At 36.8% G+C, this 21,482-nt stretch overlaps 3 protein-coding genes across 6 annotated transcripts in view; 2 read left to right on the top strand and 1 right to left on the bottom strand.

Annotated features, from left to right (window-relative positions):
• Positions 1 to 2,790: 2,790 nt before the first annotated feature.
• On the top strand, positions 2,791 to 5,034 carry LOC140942871 (uncharacterized). Its single transcript, XM_073391886.1, has one exon. It carries the CDS (start codon positions 2,828 to 2,830, stop codon positions 4,565 to 4,567), a length of 1,740 nt encoding a protein of 579 aa, XP_073247987.1. The 5' UTR covers positions 2,791 to 2,827; the 3' UTR covers positions 4,568 to 5,034.
• Positions 5,035 to 6,224: 1,190 nt separating this feature from the next.
• Positions 6,225 to 13,493, bottom strand: LOC140942741 (galactose mutarotase-like). The gene is made up of 8 exons (XM_073391719.1): positions 13,279 to 13,493; positions 10,402 to 10,448; positions 10,124 to 10,278; positions 9,543 to 9,755; positions 8,880 to 8,961; positions 7,909 to 8,044; positions 7,331 to 7,502; positions 6,225 to 6,855 (listed from the first exon to the last, which is right to left on the bottom strand). Exons 1-8 carry the CDS (start codon positions 13,416 to 13,418, stop codon positions 6,775 to 6,777), a joined length of 1,026 nt encoding a protein of 341 aa, XP_073247820.1. The 5' UTR covers positions 13,419 to 13,493; the 3' UTR covers positions 6,225 to 6,774.
• A 54-nt stretch (positions 13,494 to 13,547) lies between these two features.
• LOC140942743 (axin interactor, dorsalization-associated protein-like) overlaps positions 13,548 to 21,482 on the top strand; it is a 46,060-nt gene continuing 38,125 nt past the window's right edge. Inside the window, exons 1-8 of one of the 4 annotated variants that reach the window (XM_073391722.1) lie at positions 13,550 to 13,753; positions 15,340 to 15,403; positions 17,402 to 17,464; positions 17,801 to 17,849; positions 17,972 to 18,038; positions 19,268 to 19,326; positions 19,853 to 19,984; positions 20,581 to 20,703. In XM_073391722.1, coding sequence (XP_073247823.1) covers positions 13,647 to 13,753; positions 15,340 to 15,403; positions 17,402 to 17,464; positions 17,801 to 17,849; positions 17,972 to 18,038; positions 19,268 to 19,326; positions 19,853 to 19,984; positions 20,581 to 20,703 — 664 coding nt within the window. In that variant the 5' untranslated portion in view covers positions 13,550 to 13,646. Of the gene's footprint in view, positions 13,754 to 15,339; positions 15,404 to 17,401; positions 17,465 to 17,800; positions 17,850 to 17,971; positions 18,039 to 19,267; positions 19,327 to 19,852; positions 19,985 to 20,580; positions 20,704 to 21,482 lie in introns of all 4 variants that reach the window. The other 3 variants (XM_073391725.1, XM_073391724.1, XM_073391723.1) reach the window with 3 other exon arrangements.

The following is a 21,482-nucleotide window of genomic DNA, read 5'->3' as shown; positions in this document are numbered from 1 at the left end:
GCAGCAAACTATAGAGGGGTGGAGTGGGGAAAGCAGCTTTCTATGCCTGGTGGAGGGAGGGGTGAGGAGAGGCAGAACCCAAAAAATCCGCTGCATGTTATCTCATCCAGTTGATTTGAGCATCTTCACTGATGGTGTTCTTAGAAAGACTGATGATAAATATAGACTGGCCGTATTGCAAAGCTGCTATTCACGTACCAGTAACATTAATTCGTTAAAGTGAAATCAAATAAAAGGGCTATCTCCTTAGCAGGCTTGATAATAAATAAATATATCTATAAAACTCTAATTGCCTTGTTCTTACCATACTTCCAACGGTCAATACATGAAGACACAGCCCCAAATAATGCTCCTGACATCATCCTGTTTCTGATAAACTAGAGTAACAAATTATACTATAATCAGAAAAGTTACCAATAGGTAGAGTGATTGTTCTGATTGTAGTAAACTCCCTACCTTCCCCTCTCCTAACCCCAAATTTTGCCCTTAGTAAGAAGTTAGTGTTGATGTTTGGTTAGGGGAGGGCTAGGTGGATAGTTGCCCTAGGATCTTATACTTCTTCCAAAATGTAATGGAATCCATACACATAAATTTTTCAGTAATGTATCTGCTTTATTTAACATACAGTACATACCATATTTTCATGATCATGAGGAACAAGAGGTTATAACCCACAGCAAACAACTCCCATACTAGTCCTATGTCCAAGTGTCTTCATGGACCGGTTTATTTTCACATACATTTTTGAGAACTTTTTCTTCTCAAAATGAAAGCTCTGCTCTGTCTGTAAGCACACATCGAAGTATGAGATATGAACTAGGAAGACTCAGATGTCATTTGAAGGTCAAAAATATCATTTCTATAGGTCTTGCTGACTGGTTTATGGGACTTAAATTTGTGTCAAAACCATTCTAAAAAGATACTGGTCAGAAAAAAATTGCAGTGACATGAGTGTACATGGAAGTTCCTCACTCTGGGTTATGGACTTCTGCAAGGAGCGATTGAATGGAAATATTGTGTAGTCTCCAAAGGATAAACAGCTAATTGGAGCAGCAAATACAAGTGGTCAAGCCTGTTTATTCATAGCACCTACACTTGTAGACCCAGAGAGGTATTGATACGTTTGAGCAAGATGGGATTATGGTTGAATAAGTTGATGTACAGGTTCATAATATTTACGCCTGCTAGATACAAGCTACAACTAAATAGTTTTGTGCTGCTGGGCTTTCAAGCAGTTTAATCCAGGGTAAGGTTTAGAAATCAGAGTCCTTGGTCTAGCCTGATGGGTTATCATTGTTTATGGGAAATTGATCACTGGATTGAACATCAAATTTGCACAGTTCACCGTCTGGGATAGCGTGATGAATCTCAGAAAGGAGCCAAAGCTTCCACCTTATTTTAAGGCCAAACAAAGGCTGTCCACGATATGCTATGTTGGAAGTTATAATAATAACTGGAACTTCAACAAAAGAAGAATGGAGTTGACTTGATTTGACTGATGATGAGTCAAAAGATATGTAATAAAATTTATTACATACATTTAATGTACGTTTATGTGGATACATCGAAACATTGAACAACATTTATACTTATAATTTTTCTCACTTTATGTAATTGCCTATTTATTTGTGCTGTTTTAATTTACTGGTGAATTTTCCTCTCATCCTCTGCTTTGTCTTTTGAAATTATCATTGTAACTTCCCATACAGCACGTCTGGGCTACCTGTGCAAAACATTGTGTGGGTAAGGTTCCCAGAGGCACATTCTCACCGACCTACAATGCACAGAGCACCTCCCCCTCCCCTTGGCCATCCAGAAAGCATTTTAAAATAATGTTGAATGTTGGGTAAAGGTGATCGGTTCGATGTGTCCTGTTTGGTGACCCGTGAAATCCCCATAAGATAGCAATAATGACTCACCAATTGACGAAACTTGTTTGATATATTTCCCTCTAAAACAAGCAAACAAACAGTAAGTCTAATTTTAATCTTTATACTTCCGACATTGTTTATACTTAATACACTGTGCGACGTTCGTGCGAGGATGGCAAGTATTGAGAGTATGAATTGCAAAGATTTTAAAGTTTCATTATGATCGGAGTGCAATCCGGCGAGTAAATGCCATACAATACAAAGCAAAAGGCATCGCGTGACGATCATGAAAGAAACAGAAACTGACAACGGCATAAGTTAAATTTGAAGATCAGCTTGTCTCCAGTCATTATAAACTAAAATTCGACTTTGCCTGCCTCCTCATACTCATCAAATAGTTTAGAAGTTCATTTTTGATGTAAGGTTTAAGATTAAGTGGTATTTTAACTTACCATAGTACAACAGCTTACCTCTGCCGCAAACCGTTTGACGTCGTGGCGGGAAACAGCGAGCTTTTATTTTGCTTCTGACGTGGTGCATAGTGGGAAACCCGGCAGAAACCGACTGGAACCTAATGATAACCACCGTACAAGATGGCGGACGAAGCGGCGTGGTTAATGTTCTGACTTGCCTGACTTCTCGAGTTTTTCAACTCTCTCTTTCAAATGTGACGCTTCTTAAGGTAGGTACTAGCTTAAAACGAAAGTTTTGCATTTTTTTAAGGCCATGATAAACTGAAAGTAGAATCTCAGAAACTAAACCCTTCATGTATATGCCATGTGTTTTGCTTATTTTCCTTCTTCAGTAGTTTCAGTTGAAGTAAAGTTTGTACATAAACCTTAATAACGCTGGTCATTTAAGTTTATTGTGAAGTTTTTACCCTGTTCTTACTAAATCCTCATTTTTCTTTTACAGTTCTCAAGCTCTACTTCCAGTTTATCCTGAGTCAATTTAAAATGTATAGAGTAAGAGTCATTGCTTCGATGTCTGTTCTCGCAAGATCTAATCGCCTTGGTTCAACTATTATCAAACAGTCAGGCAGATATAACCACTTAATGCAAACAAGGTGTTTAACAGGAAAATTCATGCCATTGTATAAAACAGTAGACTTTAAGGGGGCTTTGAAAAAGAACTTGAGAAAGGCCACACCAGTGGTTCCTTGTGCTTTTAACTCAATAACACCTATGGACCTGGCCAAGGATATTGCAGCTGTGAAGAATGCTGATGGACATCTTTATCTATATGAACATTTCAAGAACTCTCCAGGTATGACTCAAGTGAATAGAATAACTATTTTGCATCGCTTAGCCAAATTTGCTGTAAGTTCTCCAAAAAAGAATTTCACATCTACCAAGAAGATGTTGAAAGAGCAACATCATGTTTTTCTTGATTTGCTCACAAACATAGCAGCTGATTTTGGAAAATGCAAACCTAGGGACCTGGCCAGCATTGTATGGGCTTTGGGCAAGTTGAGGGAAAATGTTGTGTGGTTTGTTGCTGAATGTGAACAGGAAATCATGAAACGAGATGTAAATTCCTTCATGGCCCCAGCTGTGTGTCAACTTCTCAATGGTTTTGCATCTCTTGGTATGAAGAGATCTCAGTTTTTCACCCATGTGGAGCAAAGAATTCTAGAAGGCAAGCTCAACTTAAAGGATTTTGAAAATCGAGGACTATCAGGAGCTTTGTGGTCCTTTATAAAAACTGGAAATGGAAGTCAAGAACTCTTTGAAAAATTCAAAGAAGAGATTTTGCATAGAGATGTAAAGAGCTTCAGCAGCAGGCAGCTAGCACAATTTTTATGGTCATTTACTGAGAAAGACATGTATTGTGACATTCTTTTTGAATTTATTGAAGGTGAGATTCTGGATCGACCTGTAGAGGATCAGTCAGACCATGGGATAAAAATGATTTTGTGGTCTTTGGCAAAAGCGCAGACAGGTCAAATAGACAACTTTGATTTGTTTAAGAGATTAGGTGAAGAAGTCTTGACACGAGGGATTCATGATTTTGACAATGGGGAACTTGCAATGCTAGTGTGGTCTTTTGCCAAAAAATGTCCGAAGATGGATTCTGTTTTTGATTTTGTGGAGGAAGAGATCAATCTCCGTGATATTTCTAAATTCAGGAATCATGAGCTGTCACTTCTTCTGTGGTCTTTTGCAAAATCTGGAAATGTCAGTCCAGATCTCTTTAAAATATGCCAGGAAGAAATTCTGTCCAGAGATCTCAGCCTGTTTCAAGCTGATCAGTTGAGTCAGTTGGCCTGGGCGTTTGGAAAGGCAGAAATACCTAGTTCTGACTTCTACAGCAGCATGGAGAAAGTAGTTTCAGGGAACATGAGCAAGTTCTCTGATAATGAACTTTGCATGGTTGCTCGTGGATTTGCACAGGCCTCAGCTGGCACACAGAAGCTGTTCAAAAAATTTGAAGAAGAGGTTTTGGAAAGGAACATGCCTGAAAACAGACCAGATTTTATACCAGAGCTGGCATGGATCTTTTCCAAGTGCAGCTACAAAGCAGCCTTGCTATTTGATGAGATGGAAAAATCACTGAAAAGTCAAGGCAGAAACTTTTATAAAGATCATGAACTTAAAATTATTAATTCATCTTTTGCTAAAGTTGGCAAGGATTTGCCATTTGTCAAGCACAAGAAGGAAGGAGGGAGCACAGTGGGAGGAAAGAGTAAACATTAGTGGAAATGGTCAAAAGAAAACTTATTAATCTCATAATTATGGCAGGGTCAATATAGCAGCTGGCCTGGCACTTTGACCACACTTGCCAGTGACTTTTCACAGAAGAAATGAAAAACAATGTTGGCTAACTGAGGTTGAAGTCACTGTAATTGTTGTCAGTAGTAAACATAAATTCATATCAGACAATAAAGCAGCCAAGAGAAGTTTAAAAAACATTTTGCAAAACATTTTCAAATGAGTAGAAAGAGTAGAAAACGGTTTGGAAATTTAAAATTCTTGTTCACTGTGAACAACTAATAATATTATTTTATGTGTTTATTAATTTAAAGCATAAAACATGCAAGTTATGTGCAAAATCTTTTTAAAATCACTTTAATTTTTCAAGGTTTCCCAAGGAAGAAAGTGAAATTTCAATTGAAAAGATTTTGGTCACATGCTAGTTAGGCAACAGGTTCTTGGCAGATTCTGTTTTTTTGTTGTATCATTACACACATGCTGAACATGGAAAGTAAAAAAAAAGGTTCATAGCATGTGCCATTTTCGTCACACATGAATCGGCAATGTCAATGAGGACATCTACATTTGAAAGCTGGAAAAAGACAAACAAATATCTCACAATTGATTCATATTATTCTATTAATTCATTTGTTATAACATGAAGGATTTACAAGAAGTGGGCAATGAAATTACCAGGAAAAAATGCATTCATCATGGGTTCCAAGAATTTGAAATCATTAGCCGTTGTTGAACAGGTTCAAAGCAAACTTATTCATTATTGACAGCCGGGAAAATAGAAATAAGGTCACACAGATCAAATGTAAATCAGGGTCCGAAATGAACTTTTTAATACGGGCGCCAACTGGCAATCAAGTATAAATTTTTGGTCGCCAGAGCACAAATTGTGGTCGCCAAAAATTCCCCCTCCCTTTTTTTCAAATAAAAGTTACAACACGAATAAAAAATGCATGGTATGGACGTTTTTATGCTCAAAAATTGCACTACTTCCTTTCCCGGAATTTCGGACCCTGTAAATGCAATTAGTTATTAATCTGCTAAAAAACAAAGTGGCAAACATTAATATACTATATTTGACTGAAATTAGGGTTTGTACAGAGTCCTTAATTGTTGAGAATGTTAGTCTTAAAATTTGTAAACCAGTTTTTGGGACCTTGAAAGTCTGGAAAATTGAGGTAAAGACACGAAAAATGGGAAAAAAGAAGTCTTGGGCATGTGGCAGGGGATAGCAAGTATTTGGGGAAAGTTCACAGAATTTTATTAATTTTACGGTTCATTTCATTCGGCAAAGAAAAAGTCCTTTCTTACAGAATCTACTCTGGATATATGGTAGCCTGCGAACTGCAGACGTATTACCTGTCGTCACTTCTCTCCCACCGAAAAACAAATTTTTGCAGAGAAGCAACGACCAGAAATATGTCTGGGGTTCACAGGCTAGATATATGGGAAAATGTGTTGTTTGTTTTTTTCTGCTGCTGGTCAGGTAACTTTATTAGAATAAATTTCATGCTCACTGACAAGGGTTGCCCAAGGAAGTTGTCTTCAAAGTTAATAATAATTAAAAAAACTAAAATAGGCGTACATGTATAAACAACTAATTTTTTTCCTAGCTTAACTGACAAACAAAAATTATCCAAACAACTTTGCATGAGAAAAGAATTTATTGCACAATTATTATTATTTTAATAGATTACACAAGTTGTCCCAGCAACAGCCACTGTGCATAAAGGGAAAAATATTTTAAAATACCTAGTCTGAAATGTCATACATCTCCACCCCCTAACCCAGACTGTAAAATACCCACTGATATTTTAATTTATTTAACTGGTCAACAATTTCTGCTTTTTGGCTATGGAACCAAATGAAATTCCACATCATCAAAACAAGGATTTTGTAATGAAAGAAAAGACGAGAACCTAAGTCAGTCAACACAAAGAAGTACCCACAGTTTTGGCCCTATAAATCAAAAATTTAAATTATTAGAAGACAAATACATGGGGTGCAGGAGCTTAAAACCAAACACAATAATTTATTAAATTAATTTTATTACCTAGCCACATAACCCACAGCTCCTAATGTAAATGTTTTTGTAAAGCTATTATTTTCATGACAAAGCTCTTCATCCCTCAAGAAACCCATCTAGTTAATGTCAGTTATCCACAATTTGCTTCTAGTTTCTTTGCAGCTTGTGTTTATGGTTTGACACCAAATCTGTAGACAGTAACTTGTTGGTAGACTTCACCAGGGCGGAGAATAGGGCTCGGGAAATTGCTCTGTTGATAAAACAAAATAAAAAAAACCATGGATACTGTCAACAAAATAGATTTCTTACTCATGGTGCAGAGCTATTTCTGATGCAACCTTATTGAATACAGTGCAGTTACATGTGACCAAATGCAGTTAACTGCCTATAAGCCACCACCCAATATGCAGAGAGTTAGTTTTTACTTTGGGTCACTTATATGACAGGTGGTGGCTTACAAAGGTGGTTAAACATGGAGTTTTTTTAATGTGTTTTTAACAATAAAAAAAGAGTTCTAGGACAAGTAGATTTTCTTGCTGGGCAAGTAACTTTGGAAGCTCATTTGCCCTGATGGACAATGGTCCAAGGGTCATCTTCTAACTAAATCATTAACTATGACAAGCGAGAAGTGGTCTTAGTCAAGGAAAATGTGAGAGCTACTTGCTCAACTAACAAGCTGGAATTCAAGTTTTTTCGAGCCCTTATTCTCATCAAACTGAACTGACCTGGTTAATTGCATCAGGGTAATTCTGTGCTTCCAAGCAGAATGCACCGTACTTTGGGTAACACACACCTCCTTTGCCTGGTGACCCATCCAGACCATTACCAGTATAAAACTGTACTCCAGGCTGATCGGTAAACATTATAACTACACGGCCACTGGTGGGATGATAAACTCTGAAGGATTAAGACAAAATTCATCAGGAAATTGAGTAATATTAATTTTCAGTGGACAAAAACCTTGTACCAGAATAATTTAAAGAATATTGCACTCTTTTTTACAGTTTTCAAGGGCTTAAGATGTAATTAGTTTAATATCTGTAGTAACACCAACGAAAATTTCACGTGGTAGTCGGAGAAAATGAATGTCAAATTTCACAAGAATTGTGAAAACACAGGTAAAATTCTAAGAACTTCATGTGTTTTTGTGAAATTTGACATTTATTTTCTTGGGACGTTATTTGGGGAATTTTTTTTATTATGCTCAAAAGCACAGTTAGATGCCAGTATGTTGATTGAAAATTTTCACCTGTAAAAGATCACTGACCGTGTGATCATTTCTTATCTCAACTAACTAACTTACTCTGCACAGTATTCCTTGCTTTTTGGTAGACAGAAGTTGTGGTCATAGCCTCCAATCTTGTCTATATCTTGGCCTATTGGCTTTGGTGTTAAGAAATCAAATGCACTATTTGGGCTTGACACTGAGCATATTTCACCTTGAGATATAAGTGTGTAAAGTTAGTATCTGACAAGTAACTGACATATTTTTGTTAGGGCTTTTCTGTACATCATAGAGTACTAAAGTGATGACGTCATAAAAATGAAATTTCTGAAATTATGGGATTGGTCCGGATATTCTGAAAGAACAATGTCCAAGAGGCCTACTTGCCAAAAATGAGCATTTGGGGGCAAATTGTCTCTGAGATCGTAGCCCAGTTATGCTTACAAAACTCCATACAAACCCTTCTAAATTTTTTTTGGGTCGACCCAAAAAAAAATTAGAAGGGTTTGTATGGAGTTTTCTGAGTATAACTGGGCTACGATCTCAGAGACAATTTGCCCCCAAATGCTCATTTTTGGCAAGTAGGCCTCTTGGACATTGTTCTTTCAGAATATCCGGACCAATCCTATAATTTCAGAAATTTCATTTTTATGACGTCACACTTTAGTACTCTATTTGGCAGAAATGTTAGTGTACATGAAGTTAGTAATGTTAGTTGTTTTGATTTATCAGTCTGTGAGATAATGTGAGGAGGTCACCGCCTGAGTGGAAATGCCAGTAAACAAAACTTCTGAAATTTACACAGTACTGTACATACAAAACTTTCATCCTGCAATTCAATGTTCATGGAAATCTAATGCATAAAATCTCGTGTCAGCTGTAAAATGTATCCATACATTTCTAATTATGTTCTACATGTACGTTGTACAGATTGATTTTATTTGAGGACAATTCCCGAATCATATGACACCCAGGGGGCTTAAAGATGTACACTATCAGGAGTAGAGTTATTTTTAATGGTTTTTTAAAAGGCAACTCTTGTTAAGTACCTGTTGGAATCTGTACATCATTTGTAGGCAAGTAAGAAGGTGCCTTTATTTGAGCTATGTGATCCAAAACATCACGTTCAACCTGCGACGATAAATATAAAATGTAAAGAGAAATCTGATGTTGATCATCTTTTCCTAGACTTACGCTCGCCCTGGAGGGCAATCCCCTAACTAAATTTGAAGAAAAAGAGAAACTACTTGCAGTCTCGCTTTACAGTACTAAGGTTGTATTACTGCATTGGTGAGAAGTAAACTGAAGTAAGTTAAACACAACAACAAAGGAAATAGCTAGTGGACTTCATCAGTGATAAAATTAAGCAGAATAAACAAATGCAAATAAAATAGTACTTTGCAGATCACCATGCAAAGAAAGTAGTGTCCAACAGCCCAAGGCTAGTGGATTTTGCTTTTGGGGCTTAGTGAATTCTGTTCTTAACTTCTTGACTTGCACAACAGGCAAGTGATGTCTTTTGTGGGGAATTCAAATTACTGAAGAACTGTAATCAATCCTAAGCTACTCATCAAAAAAATTTTGGCTACTTGAAATGACTTTTGAGATAGTACATAAAAAATTATATGCAAGCTAAGTAAAGCTTACCCAAATGGCAAGTTGTTTATGTATAACTGACTTTCTTTGCACCCTGTTTGTATGTGCATAATTACCTGTCCAGCCAAGTTAAAGTAGGCATGATTAGTGAGGTTGAGAATGCTGGGACTTTTGGTGCTAGCCTTGTAATGCAGCTTGACTTCATTGTCATCCGTGAGACAGTACACCACCTCAGCTGTCAGCTCACCTGGGTAGGCTTGATCTCCATCACAGCTTACATATTTAAATTCAACCTCATTTTGGTCCTTTACTTTACTTTGCCAGTTTTGCTACGAGTAAAATACATAACCAAACAGGCCATGAAAGTGATGACTTTTTCTCTGTACATGTATCTTTTTAATGGCCTCACCATCAAAAGAATTAAAACAAAATTTAATTGTTGTCAATTAGGTGGCCATTACAGGCCAAAATTAAATTCAGGTTAAAATTTTTTAACCTACGTTGATTCTCAATTTCCTTTGTCTCCTAGCCCTAATTCATGAATAATCAGGGCTAGGACACAAACAAAATTCAGCATGAGAGTGAACCAAGGTTTAATTTTAACTTGTAACATATACAGTGTACATGTATATAAATCTTGAAATTTACTATTGCGTAGTAAAAAAATGGCTTTTGATAGGAAAAAAATAAAGTGTACCTTACTAAAGCCTTTCAATCCCCCATGCAAGTGATTGGGTGGGTTGTTTATGGCCAGCTGGTATTCTTTCCCATCAAGTGTGAATTTTCCATAAGCTATCCTGTTAGCAAATCTTCCAACAGTTGATCCAAATGATGGTGGGTTTTCCAAGTAGTCTTAATTTAAAATCAGACATTAAAGTAAAAACTCTTTATCATAATGTTGTAAGGAAAAAATAAAAACAAGAATTTAATAAAATAAAACCATCTAAGAGTTCATTTTTCCAACTGTGATTTTACCTTCTAGTTTGTCATATCCTAGAACTACATCATCTATCTTCCCATTCCTGGAAATTAAAAACACTGCTATAATAAAGTGACCCAATAATAACTACTGTGTATATGTATAAGAATATCCCTTGTTACATGTAGATTCAAATATTGCTATTTGCTTTTTTAGGCAGGGCTTGAAAAAGCCCCATCTGGTTGTCCAGGACGACTAGATTTTCTTGCTTGTCAAGTAGCTTTTAACCCTTTAAGCCCTAAGAGTGATCAGAATCAAATTTCTCCTTGTAATATCAATGCTTTCAGTGTAAAACAGATCAGAGTAGTCATGAGAATTACAGATATGATCACACAAGATGAATTTGCTTAATTGATACTTTATCAACTTCTTCCCACTACTTCTGTATGAAATGAATGGGGACAACACATGACAATTCAAATTTTGATCTTAGGGTTTAAAGGATTAACCAGTGGGCAAGGGTGCAGGAAAGTCATCCTCTAACAAGATTGTTAACTAAGATGAGCAAGAAGTGGCCCTGGACAAGCAAAATGTATGACACCTGCCTGTGCAAAGGACAAGCTGGAATTCAAGTTTTTTGTGTGTCCTGTTGGGACTCAGAACTTAATGCTGGGAGCCAAACCTGTGAATTACAAATATTATGTGCAGTTCATGTGAAACACATGTGATTTATTTTGGCATGTGAAACACTCTGTGAAAGAAAAAAACCTGCTTTTAGACATCAAACCAGCCTTGATCTTTTCATGTGAAAATTTTTGTAAATTTATGGGGAGCTATATTTTATTAGCCTGCATTGCAGTTATGCAGACCCTTGAACGTTTCTACTCTACCATGTTAAAATTACATGTACGTGCATGCATGAACTCTTAACTTTAAATTCATACCGTCTGCTTAATCGTTCACTTATGCTTGGTTAATTTAAGTTTTTAAATTCATGTAATTGCTGTATTTCTGTTATCTTATTTATTTAACACATTATTTTTTCCCTTCATTTTCCTGGAGAGGGCTATGTTGGGGGAGGTTATAAATCTCAACACCATAGCCTGCGTAGCAGGCGCTTGGAAGTAGCGGGCGAAAGAGAGAATGGGCGCGCGCAAGGGAGACACGCAAGGGGTGAGGGAGCGCCTGCACGGAAGGCCCCCGAAAATCGTTTCAACTCGCACTCTGTGAGTGCGGATATTTCCAATTGGTCGAGAGGCTCCCGAGGGAAAAATTAACCGCGCGGGGCGAGAAAACTGTCAATCAATAGTGACAACGTAGTGAAGATCTTGCATTACACCACTGGGTCCTGAAACCACTAAATTGTATACAATCGAAGTTCAGGTCGCGGAGGTCACTTCAATCTGGTTTAATGGGACTATGTGGCTGTAATCTCAAAGAAAAGTTGGAGTGTTCAAACGGTATTCACGATGGAAAGAATTGACATCGGATACGCATCAGCAGAAGTGGCGAGAGACAAAAGATTTGTCGAATCGTTGCAATGAAGATCAGAGGAAATATTCTTTGCTCAGGAGAACTTGGCGGCTGGTGCTGTCGATGGAACGTATACCATCAAAACTTGGACATAACTGATGAAATGAAACACTTACCACGGGCATGAATTTGAAAAAACATTTCACTATAGTATTATTTGCCGTTCGGAGGCGACCTGAGGTCTGTTGTTTATGTCTCATTACTGCAGTAGAAAACATGTCGGTACAGTTTGTGTTCTGAGGTTTAGGTCCGCTTAGTAAGACATGATATGTCTGCTCCAAAAACGGCTGCCAGTTAGCGCAGTAAAAGCAATATGGTCATTTTCCACGTACGCTGTGATCGTTGGTGTCTGACCAGAACAATATTTTTAGTTTTTATAAAACACAGCATGCATTCTTTAAAAGATACCCAGTTTTGACTTTGTTATTTCCTATTTATTGTGCCCATGGTTAAAAATGATTTAAAGCTGTGTGTTAACCATCAGTTTATTGCTCCATCGCTCTATAATCAGATAACCCAGCTGATCTTTATAACAGATATATTTAGACCGAAGATAAAATGTACAACGCTTTTTGGCGGCTTGCTTTGTTTGTGCGAGGTCAATCGTTTTCTGTCAAAACTTTTGACAGATCACGCAACGGCTGCCAAGTAATTAGAGAGGAGGCGGGAAACGATTTTCGGGGGCCTTCCGTGCAGGCGCTTCCTCTCCCCTCGCGTGTCCCCTTCTCGCGCGCCCGTTTTTTCTTGTGCCCACTACTTCCAAGCGCCTGCTACGCAGGCTATCAACACCAGTAATCCAGAACCCACATGCAACAGATCAGTCCAGAAAAACCGAAAGCAACCAAATAAAAGGCTGTTGTCACTTGAAAGTATAAGCCGTGAACAATGAATATTCAGTGTAATAGGTTTATTCAAAGAGCCTTCTCGAAACACGTACAAAACTACAATGTCACGAGCTCCTTGTCAGTGCGGATGCATGCATTTATCAAAATTAGTTTCACTGGCTATTAAATGGAGATCTCAATCTCAAAAATACCCGGCCAATTATAGCAACACTTGAAAAAACGAGACATGAAAAATCCCTTAACCCCTTGTGATAAATTTTTCTTTTGTTTTGCTTTAGAACGCCTGAAAAGAAAATGGCTCGAGACAACAAACGCGCTGCTGGAGTTGCAGTTGGGTCCAAAAGGCCAATTTCTAATTTAAGCACATGTTTTGACTTATATCTTCTCCGAGGCTAAGGAAATACAACTAACGAAATTCTTTTTTCATCCCTGAATCGGAACGCCATTTTTTTATTTTATGCCCTTCAGTCTCGGAGCCAAGTAAGTTTACACTTGACGGTGTATGGTTATGAATTTTAACAAGCGAACAAGTCAGTCACGCAAGCGAAGACCTACCTGTCAGGGCATTTTAGTGAGACTAAAGTAGCTCCCCAAGAAATCACAACCAGCTCGAGGCCTTTGTTATTTTGAATAGTATATTTGATGACATCTTCCCCGGTTTCTGTTTTCCCAAAGACCTCCTGGCATACAACCATGTTTCTGCTAGATCTGTTGTGAAGATTTCGCACGAGTGACGATCGCCTGACAACTGCAAGAGAACAATGAGTTACGCGCCCGCGAAACAAAAGACAGCTGTGTAAGTTTCCTCATGTACACCTACACGATCTTCTACAAACTGAGCTGAATTCGATTGCAAGTCTCTCTTGAAAAATTTGTAAGATTCTTCGTTTTTCGGTGAATTATGTAACACCATAACCGTTAAAATGGCTGAAAAGTCCAGGGTAGTAAATCAGTGGTGCGTTTACTTCGAGAAAGGAAGAGATTTCGATTCCTGGGGACAGCTAGTGGAAGCCGCTGATGAATATTCTAGGTGTGTTTATTTTGAATTTTATCTTAAGCTTAAATACACTTGTTTGTAGTGTTTTCATAAGACCATTTCCCTGTTTATTTTACCAAAAGCAGTTTTATCATTCATTTTGACATGGGCAGCACTCTCTCAATGTTGTTTTATTTGCGTGATCTTTTGTTGTCGTTGTTGTTTTTTGTTTTTTTCGTACGTTTATGCAAGCTAGCTTTACAAGAATTTATGCTTACAAGTTTGTGATAAGATCTTCGATAGTTTTAAATGAAACTCAAAGCATTGACAGATTTGAATCCCCTACTTCTTTATAATTCACATTTATTTTAAAATATCCACGGTAAAATGCCCACACATCTCCATACTATATTCATTATTAATGAATTTTTATCTCTATTTGTAACACTAACACAAACAATAATAGTAAACAATAAAAAAACAATAATATTTTAAGCTTAATTGTTGCAAATTTCCTGTGGGATGTTCACATTCATTCACAAACCTGTCTCTCCCCTGTCCCCACTTGCTCCCTAAAAGTGGCTTGAGTCCAACTCCCCAATTGTTGATTTTTCTGTTGGCATCTTTCAAAAAATGTTCTGAAGGGAACTGAGGAGACCGGAGAGAATTTGCCTGCAGGCTGGTCCAAATTTGGACAACTTCTTTAAAGGAAACATTGGAATTTCCCCTCCCCTTCCTCTATGAAAAAACCTAACATCCTCACAGGGTGCAGGTAGGAAAGGAAACCCCCTTAGACACATTTGTTTTTTTGTTTTTTTGTTTTTTTTTGGGGGGGGGGGGGGTGTTTTAATGTGTGATAATGAAGTTGAAACAAGAGGGGGATAAAATGCAATCCAGGGAAAAACTCACACAACTGCCTATCTTTTTTGCAAACATTGTTGTGGATGCAGTATAAAATTGTACTGTAATCAATCTGGTATCAAGGGAAGGGTGTGGAAGGGTTGGCGGGGCCGAGTCCTGAGGGGAGAGTGAGTAGTACCTAGAAAGTCCTCGGTCTTTGAACTTCCGACCCAACTCTAAATCTCATAAGAATTTATAACAGGTTTCAGGGTTTGATTTTTGCATGTTTTTCTTTTTCTATTCGTGAAGACAAGACAAGTCTAAGATTTTAAAATAAGAGTCTTTGTGATTGTTGCTTTATTTTTCCTATTCTGTATCCTGTGGTAACCGTAGCATAGTAACTTATCTAGACCTGTCAAGTCCCCTGGTCCCGCCTCAAGGTCCCCCGGTTGGCCAGTTGGGAGTTTCCCATGGCAAACAATTGACATAATCAATTTTTAAAGAGAAATTAAAGAAATTTTCCAACTTCCAGAAATATTCACATGGTTGTTTACCATAATTTACAATAATTAGCATGCGGAAAACATGTTTGGAAATTTAAAATAAGGCAGAACTTTTTGATTCTCAATTTTCTTTATCTCCTAGCCCCAATTATTCATGATTTAGGGCTCAGAGACAAAGGAAATTGAGAATCAACCTGCATTAAAAGATTTTGCCTTTTATATTTTAGCATACATTCGTATACTTTCAAGTATTCAGATAATCGACTTAATGCCAAGACGTATTTTTTTTATTATAAGTCTTGCTAGGGATATTGGAAAATATTGTGTGGCAGGAAATAACACATTTGGAGCTGATCAAAAGGTAAATGTACAACAGTGATGATGATATGTTGAAATTTTGAGTATCTTCAAAACTCCTTATCTTAGTGAAGATCATATATGTTGAGGTTCTGACACAAGATAGTTACTCCACCCTTGGAATAAGCCCAACATTGAAATTTGTAACAACTGGTACAAATTTTGTTGTGGTGCTTATTTGTGTGGCAACAAGCTTCTCATTTTCAAATGAAAAAAAAAATGATTGTAACTTCTTGACATAGATATACAGGTCACTCTGAGTGAAATGATTATAATAATATTAAAAGCAACCCAAATTTGCTATCACGTTATAAACTATTTAGTAACCCTAAAATTGAAATAGGAGTAGAGGCAAAGCTTCCCCTGGGCGGAGAAATATTTCCAAGTTCGTATATCTTAAGGCTGTTCTCATACTGAACCCGGTTTGCATTGATGACCGTCTTGTATATCTCATGGTTTTCAAGAAGTATCATCCAAGCATTCAGAGTAATTTTCTCGACTATCAGTTGAAAATATCTTTGCAATGTTTTCTTTTTCAGTGCATACCTCAACAATTTTCTGTAAAGACACATATATTGCAATTGAATAACCACTGAGATAACATTCTTATCAATATAGGGCCTAAGCAATAATAACAAGTTATTATTCAGCTAATTTAGGATGAAATTTGTGTAAATACCTTTGTTTGTGTAAGATGTTCACTGTTGATATGATCTTTTCTTAAACAGCACAGCAGACAATGTGATATATATTAAATCTAATTATCATTTTTATCTAAAATACTGGTTTAAACCAGTATTTTCTAAAAACATCAGTCAAATTGGAATAATATACCTGCATATTCGTGATATCAACTCACCTGACACTGTAGTCAATCTTGTTTCGCAGCCTATAAATTTTAATTTGCTTTTTGTTAAAATCAGGAGAGCACATTGAACAGCTGCATTGTTTCTCTCCTTGACTACATATTTGGCCTAATTATTTTTTAGGTTATTTCTCTAGCCACAATGATATTTTATCAGTGTTCTCTTCAATTTTTCTTCTTTAGCAAACTTAAAAACTTACAACTTAAAACATATATTATTTGCCTCTATTTTTTAATACACACTGTGTTGTGAATGCACACAAGTCATGAAAATATGTGAATTTAAAGTTAAGTATAGGGTATAATAATATTTACATATTATTTACATGGGGATGCAGTCTTCTTCCTTGAAAAAAAAAAGAAAGGGCAAGATATGCTGAAGCATAAATCATCTTATTTGAAATAAACTTTTACATGCATGTAGCCCCCTTTATTCTGTAATTTAATAATATCAACATGATTATTATAATAATTACTATTATTATTAATATTATTAATATTAATATTATTATTATTATTATTTATAAGCTCAATGTCCTATATTTTTTCTTTTATACACTGTAGCAGTACACAAATTATGTGTCAAGTTTGTTTTGAAATACAGAACTGTAATGCGAAATTGCTCAAAATACACTATAATATTATTGCAAGCTTCAAAAAAGAGAAAGCTCATCCCCACCCTGGTCCTTCACACAGGGGACAGGGAAGGTTCTCTATGAATTCTGGGTGAGTGTGGCTCACAGGGATCCCTGGGTGTGGCTTTCCTCGGAAAAATAATGCAATGCTGTTATGAAATTTGAAGACACCTCTTTAAGGTACCAAAATCTTGTTCTGTGGGCATGGCCCAAATCCAGAGAGGTTTATGTGCCCATTTTAAATCAGCAAATTACCTGGCAATCAAGTCTATAATATAGTAAAGAGTGGCCTGCAGTGCCTGATGAAGAACTAGACTAAATAAGTGCTCGAAACATCAGTTTCTAAATCTCCCAACAGTGGCCAATCTAAGAGTATCAACTCAGTACCACCACAACTCTACTGCCAGTCAATAGTAATGTATCAAAATGTGTCTTAATGTTTATATTACATGTATGTACATTTTAAATTTTTATTTGTATAATATTAAATTTTCTGTTGCAGAAGTTGATGCTTAAAATTTCAGTGTGCTTAGAAAAAAGAAGCAAAACACTGCTGTCTACACAGGTAAAACCTTGCTGCCATACTACATGAACACCCTTAACAGCAAAAGAGAATGAAATCAAGACCGATGAAATTCAGTAGAAATAGTTCTTGAATTCTAAAGGTTAAACAGAACATCTTGATAAGTACAGATATACAGCTTTTTCTTGCCACACATCAATAGGTGAGTCAGTCTAAACTTGCATGAAAAGAGTTTGTTCTGTTGTTGTTGTTATTATTAACTATATACTACTTCTGCTTAAGTCTTCTTTTAAGTTATTCAGATTTTACAGTCTTTTTACAGTTTAAAGAGAACTGTGACATACCTAAAAGTTAAATTTCTGATTATTTACGTTTAAGGCTAAAGAAGATGAAATCTCCCTGGATGATATCAAAAAAGTTGGCGATGGTACGTAAATAACAAGATTATCCTGGTATAATAATTGTCACATTGTAAAATACAAAAAATGTAAGGTTACATAATGTTAAATGTAGAAATTATGCAGAACTTACCTTATCTCTAATTTGCAGTGTTAAGGAATTTAAATGATGGATGGAATGGTCCATTTCCTATCAGAGTAGAAGAGCCTAAAACAAGGTTTGCTTCAAATAATATTGTTTTCTTTATCCTTTATTATTTAAAAAATGGAATATGCATTAATTTTGTCTTTTTCAGTGTGACGCAGGTATTGATTTCCTAGCTTAATCCTATTTTGATTTATCTCACCTACACTGTACATGTTCAATGTTGCTGAGTGCAAGCCGCACTGATAATTTAATACCTGAGCTTTCGCATGAGGACATGATATCTTCACACGTCAAAATAACATGTTATCTTCACATTTGAAAAGATCACTGTTGCCATGGCTACATAATAAATCACACCTTGTGCAGGAAGAAAAAATATATTAAAGTGAAATGGTTAATGGTATTTCATTGGTGTTTCTATAATCAATAGAACATTACATGACCACTTGGAGATACAAAATTTTTCTTCTTGTGTTAAAAAATATTTTACTTGTTCGCTGCTCTCACTCGTGAAATATTTTTTAACCCTTTAAGCCCCAGCATCTACATACAAATTCTCCAAACTGATCTCTATACATTTCCTTAAAGAATGAGTTGAGAGAATTTGATAAAAGATCAAGGCATTTTTACTTAGGTGATCATTAATTATTAATTCTCCTAACTTATCTGTTGATAATGTATGGATATTGATAGGAGAAAATTGATCTTGGTCACTGTTGGGACTTAAAGGGTTAACACTCGAAAAGAAATTTTGTATCTCCACGCGGCCATGTAACATCCTCTATACCTTGAATGAGTTTTAGAAATCTTATACATAAATTGACAAAATTAAAATAACAATGAAAATTATGAACTCCAGCTTGAATTTCTTCAAGCATTTTTTATCATTTTAGAGGTATATCTCACACTCAAGACAGTGTTTCATCCGAAATCCCTGACAACTGGAACTCTTTTGGCTGTGCATCTTTTTTTCTCCTGGTGTCTGGGTACCAAATTTAACACTTTGCATCATCTTTATTACTAAATTGTGATTATTAAATTCATTGAACATTAGCCTGAGTATCAGGCGTTTCTGGAGGAAATAGGGACGAGAAGAGAGTGAAGGGGAGACAGCGACTTCCTCTCTGTCTTCCCTCCTGCACCCCTTCCCCCACCCTCTAAGTTCTCCTTTCCGCTAACCCCTAAGGAAGGCTTTATACTCGCGCTAATTGAACGCTGATTCTCTACTGGAATATTTACCACGTCAGGTAAATCATACCAGATGTAATATATTATCTCCATTTTTATTTGTATTAACAGTGGACCTGGTATAGCAGGGTATGGCGAGGAAAATGGAAGTGAATTTGTCGCCTCGGCAGGTTAGTACATGAGTTCGTATTGAAAAGAAGTATTCAAGTAAGCTTACTTTATACTTATACTGAAACTATTTGTGGTTGTATTTATCCACAAATGGATGAACGGGAAAATATGGCTACCTCTTTTTTACAAGTTTAGCCATTGTACCCCGAGAGAAAAACTGGTTTTTAGTTGGTTTGCAAAACTGGCCAGAATGCGTTGACTTTAAGTTACTCTTGGCTTTACAAAGCAGTTCGTCTAAGACTAATTCTTCCAAATCGATCCAAACAAGAGGGGACGTCGATAATGCATGGGTCGTCCACGCATGTATAATCAAGAAGAGGTAATTTTGGCACTTGCTTGACATACAAAACCCTAGTTCTCCCAGTGAGAAATATCGTCGAGAGTAACGAGGGACTTCTTGACATACTGGTATATTTATTTGTTTATGTACTATTACATTTTTTATCTTGCCATCCAATAGTTATATTTCCTTTCACTGATTAAACGTTTGCAACAAGAAACGGAATTACTGTCATTGCTTTGCAGCCGAGGGAGGGTCGTTGTTGCCAAGGATACCATATGAAGAGGGATTTCATCGTTTTGTTGTGCGAATTGACCGGATCGGTCTAAAAGATGCACATGTTTACCTAAATCCTTTCATCACTGTCTCTGTTAAAGGTACTGATAAAACATATCGCTCTTCAGTTAACTGACATTTACAATCATGCATAGAAGGCGCGAACATTGCGATATTGTGAAGTCTGCGTTATACTGCGTCTTTCGTTATAGTACATGTGAAACGAGCGTGAATTGCGTGCAAGATTCAACTCAGTTCCTCTACTAGAAAAGTGGCGGGCTTGCATTCTATAGAGCTTGAAATTTTGTCAGCCAGGAAAACGTTTTCGTCTTTGTCACCGGCCGGTATGTTATCTTCTGAGCAAGAATGGAGTGAACCTAAAGCATTAATTCCGTTCACCTGTGAAGGGAAAGCGCCCGTACGTGAAGGAAGCAAGCTGAAATAACCAGATCATTTCTTTTCTCCAGCACTATTTTTTTTCCTTAACTATCCCGTCCCTGAAAAGAGGCGCTTAATTGAAATATTCACCTTCATTAGACCGTGTCAGAGATAGACTGAGGCTGAGACTGAGACTGCGTGAGCAGTGTTTCTTTTTAGTGGAGGTTCACCGCGAGACACCAGAAACGAGGGCGTCTCGTCTCGTCTCAGAAAAAAGAGAGACTGCCTAACTTGTTACATGGTTTTTTCATTCCTGCAGACGCTAACAGTGTTAATGTGACCCCGCCCCAAGATACACCCATGTCAAACAGAAAAGATGGAAAATACATCAACTTTGGTTTTGATGTGGAGATTCAAAAACCAATAGAAAAGCTTCCAAGAGGTAAAAATGATAGTAAGCTGCGACGGAACTATTCAAGGTTAACCTGCGTAGCAGGCGCCGATTTTGTAAGGGCGAACGGAGAAATTTCGTGGACGCGCGTGCGCACTAGGGAGAACGTAAAACCTAACCACAATACTTAAGGTGACTCGACCAAGTTTTTTTAGGGGGTACCATTCTACTTTGAAGCTCTCTCGTATCCCCACCTTTACTTTTATCGTAAGTCTAACACATAGAATGGATAACATATAGATCAATCTACAATATAACATAAAATTTTTGGCGATCGGAGTAAATGTCACTTGGTTATAATTCCACGCCCCTTTGAGGTCTGAGTCGAAAATCTGCTGTTGCCGGCATTTTTTCGTGAAAATCTCTCGGCTACACATAGTGCGCATTAGTGCCTTGCGCTGAACAGAGTTTCACCAAAATCGCAAAGACCCAATTCGAGAAATTCAGCGGTTTCCAAATTTAGGTCATAATTTATGCGAAAATGATAAGCAAACTTTACACGGATTATATCTAATAAACTATGAGATCTCTGTATTTTGGGCATCCTTATAACAGATCGGTCCTTGCAAGTCAGCAAAACGCTTTAGGGCCTTGTAAATGCGCGCGATTTCGAGCAAAGCAAACATATAGAAATTATAGTTTTCGCTATTTGTTGACGTTTGTCAACGTTTAAGAGTCAATCTCACGAAAAAAGCATTTTCTTAAAACTTCGTAGTTTTTTTTCCTTCAAATTTTTTCAGCGCCACAATTGATTAACTAACTACCCGGAC

This window comes from Porites lutea, chromosome 7, assembly GCF_958299795.1.
Source record: "Porites lutea chromosome 7, jaPorLute2.1, whole genome shotgun sequence".
In the NCBI taxonomy this organism is placed as follows: Eukaryota; Metazoa; Cnidaria; class Anthozoa; order Scleractinia; family Poritidae; genus Porites; species Porites lutea.
This window is presented reverse-complemented; position numbering and strand designations above follow the sequence as displayed.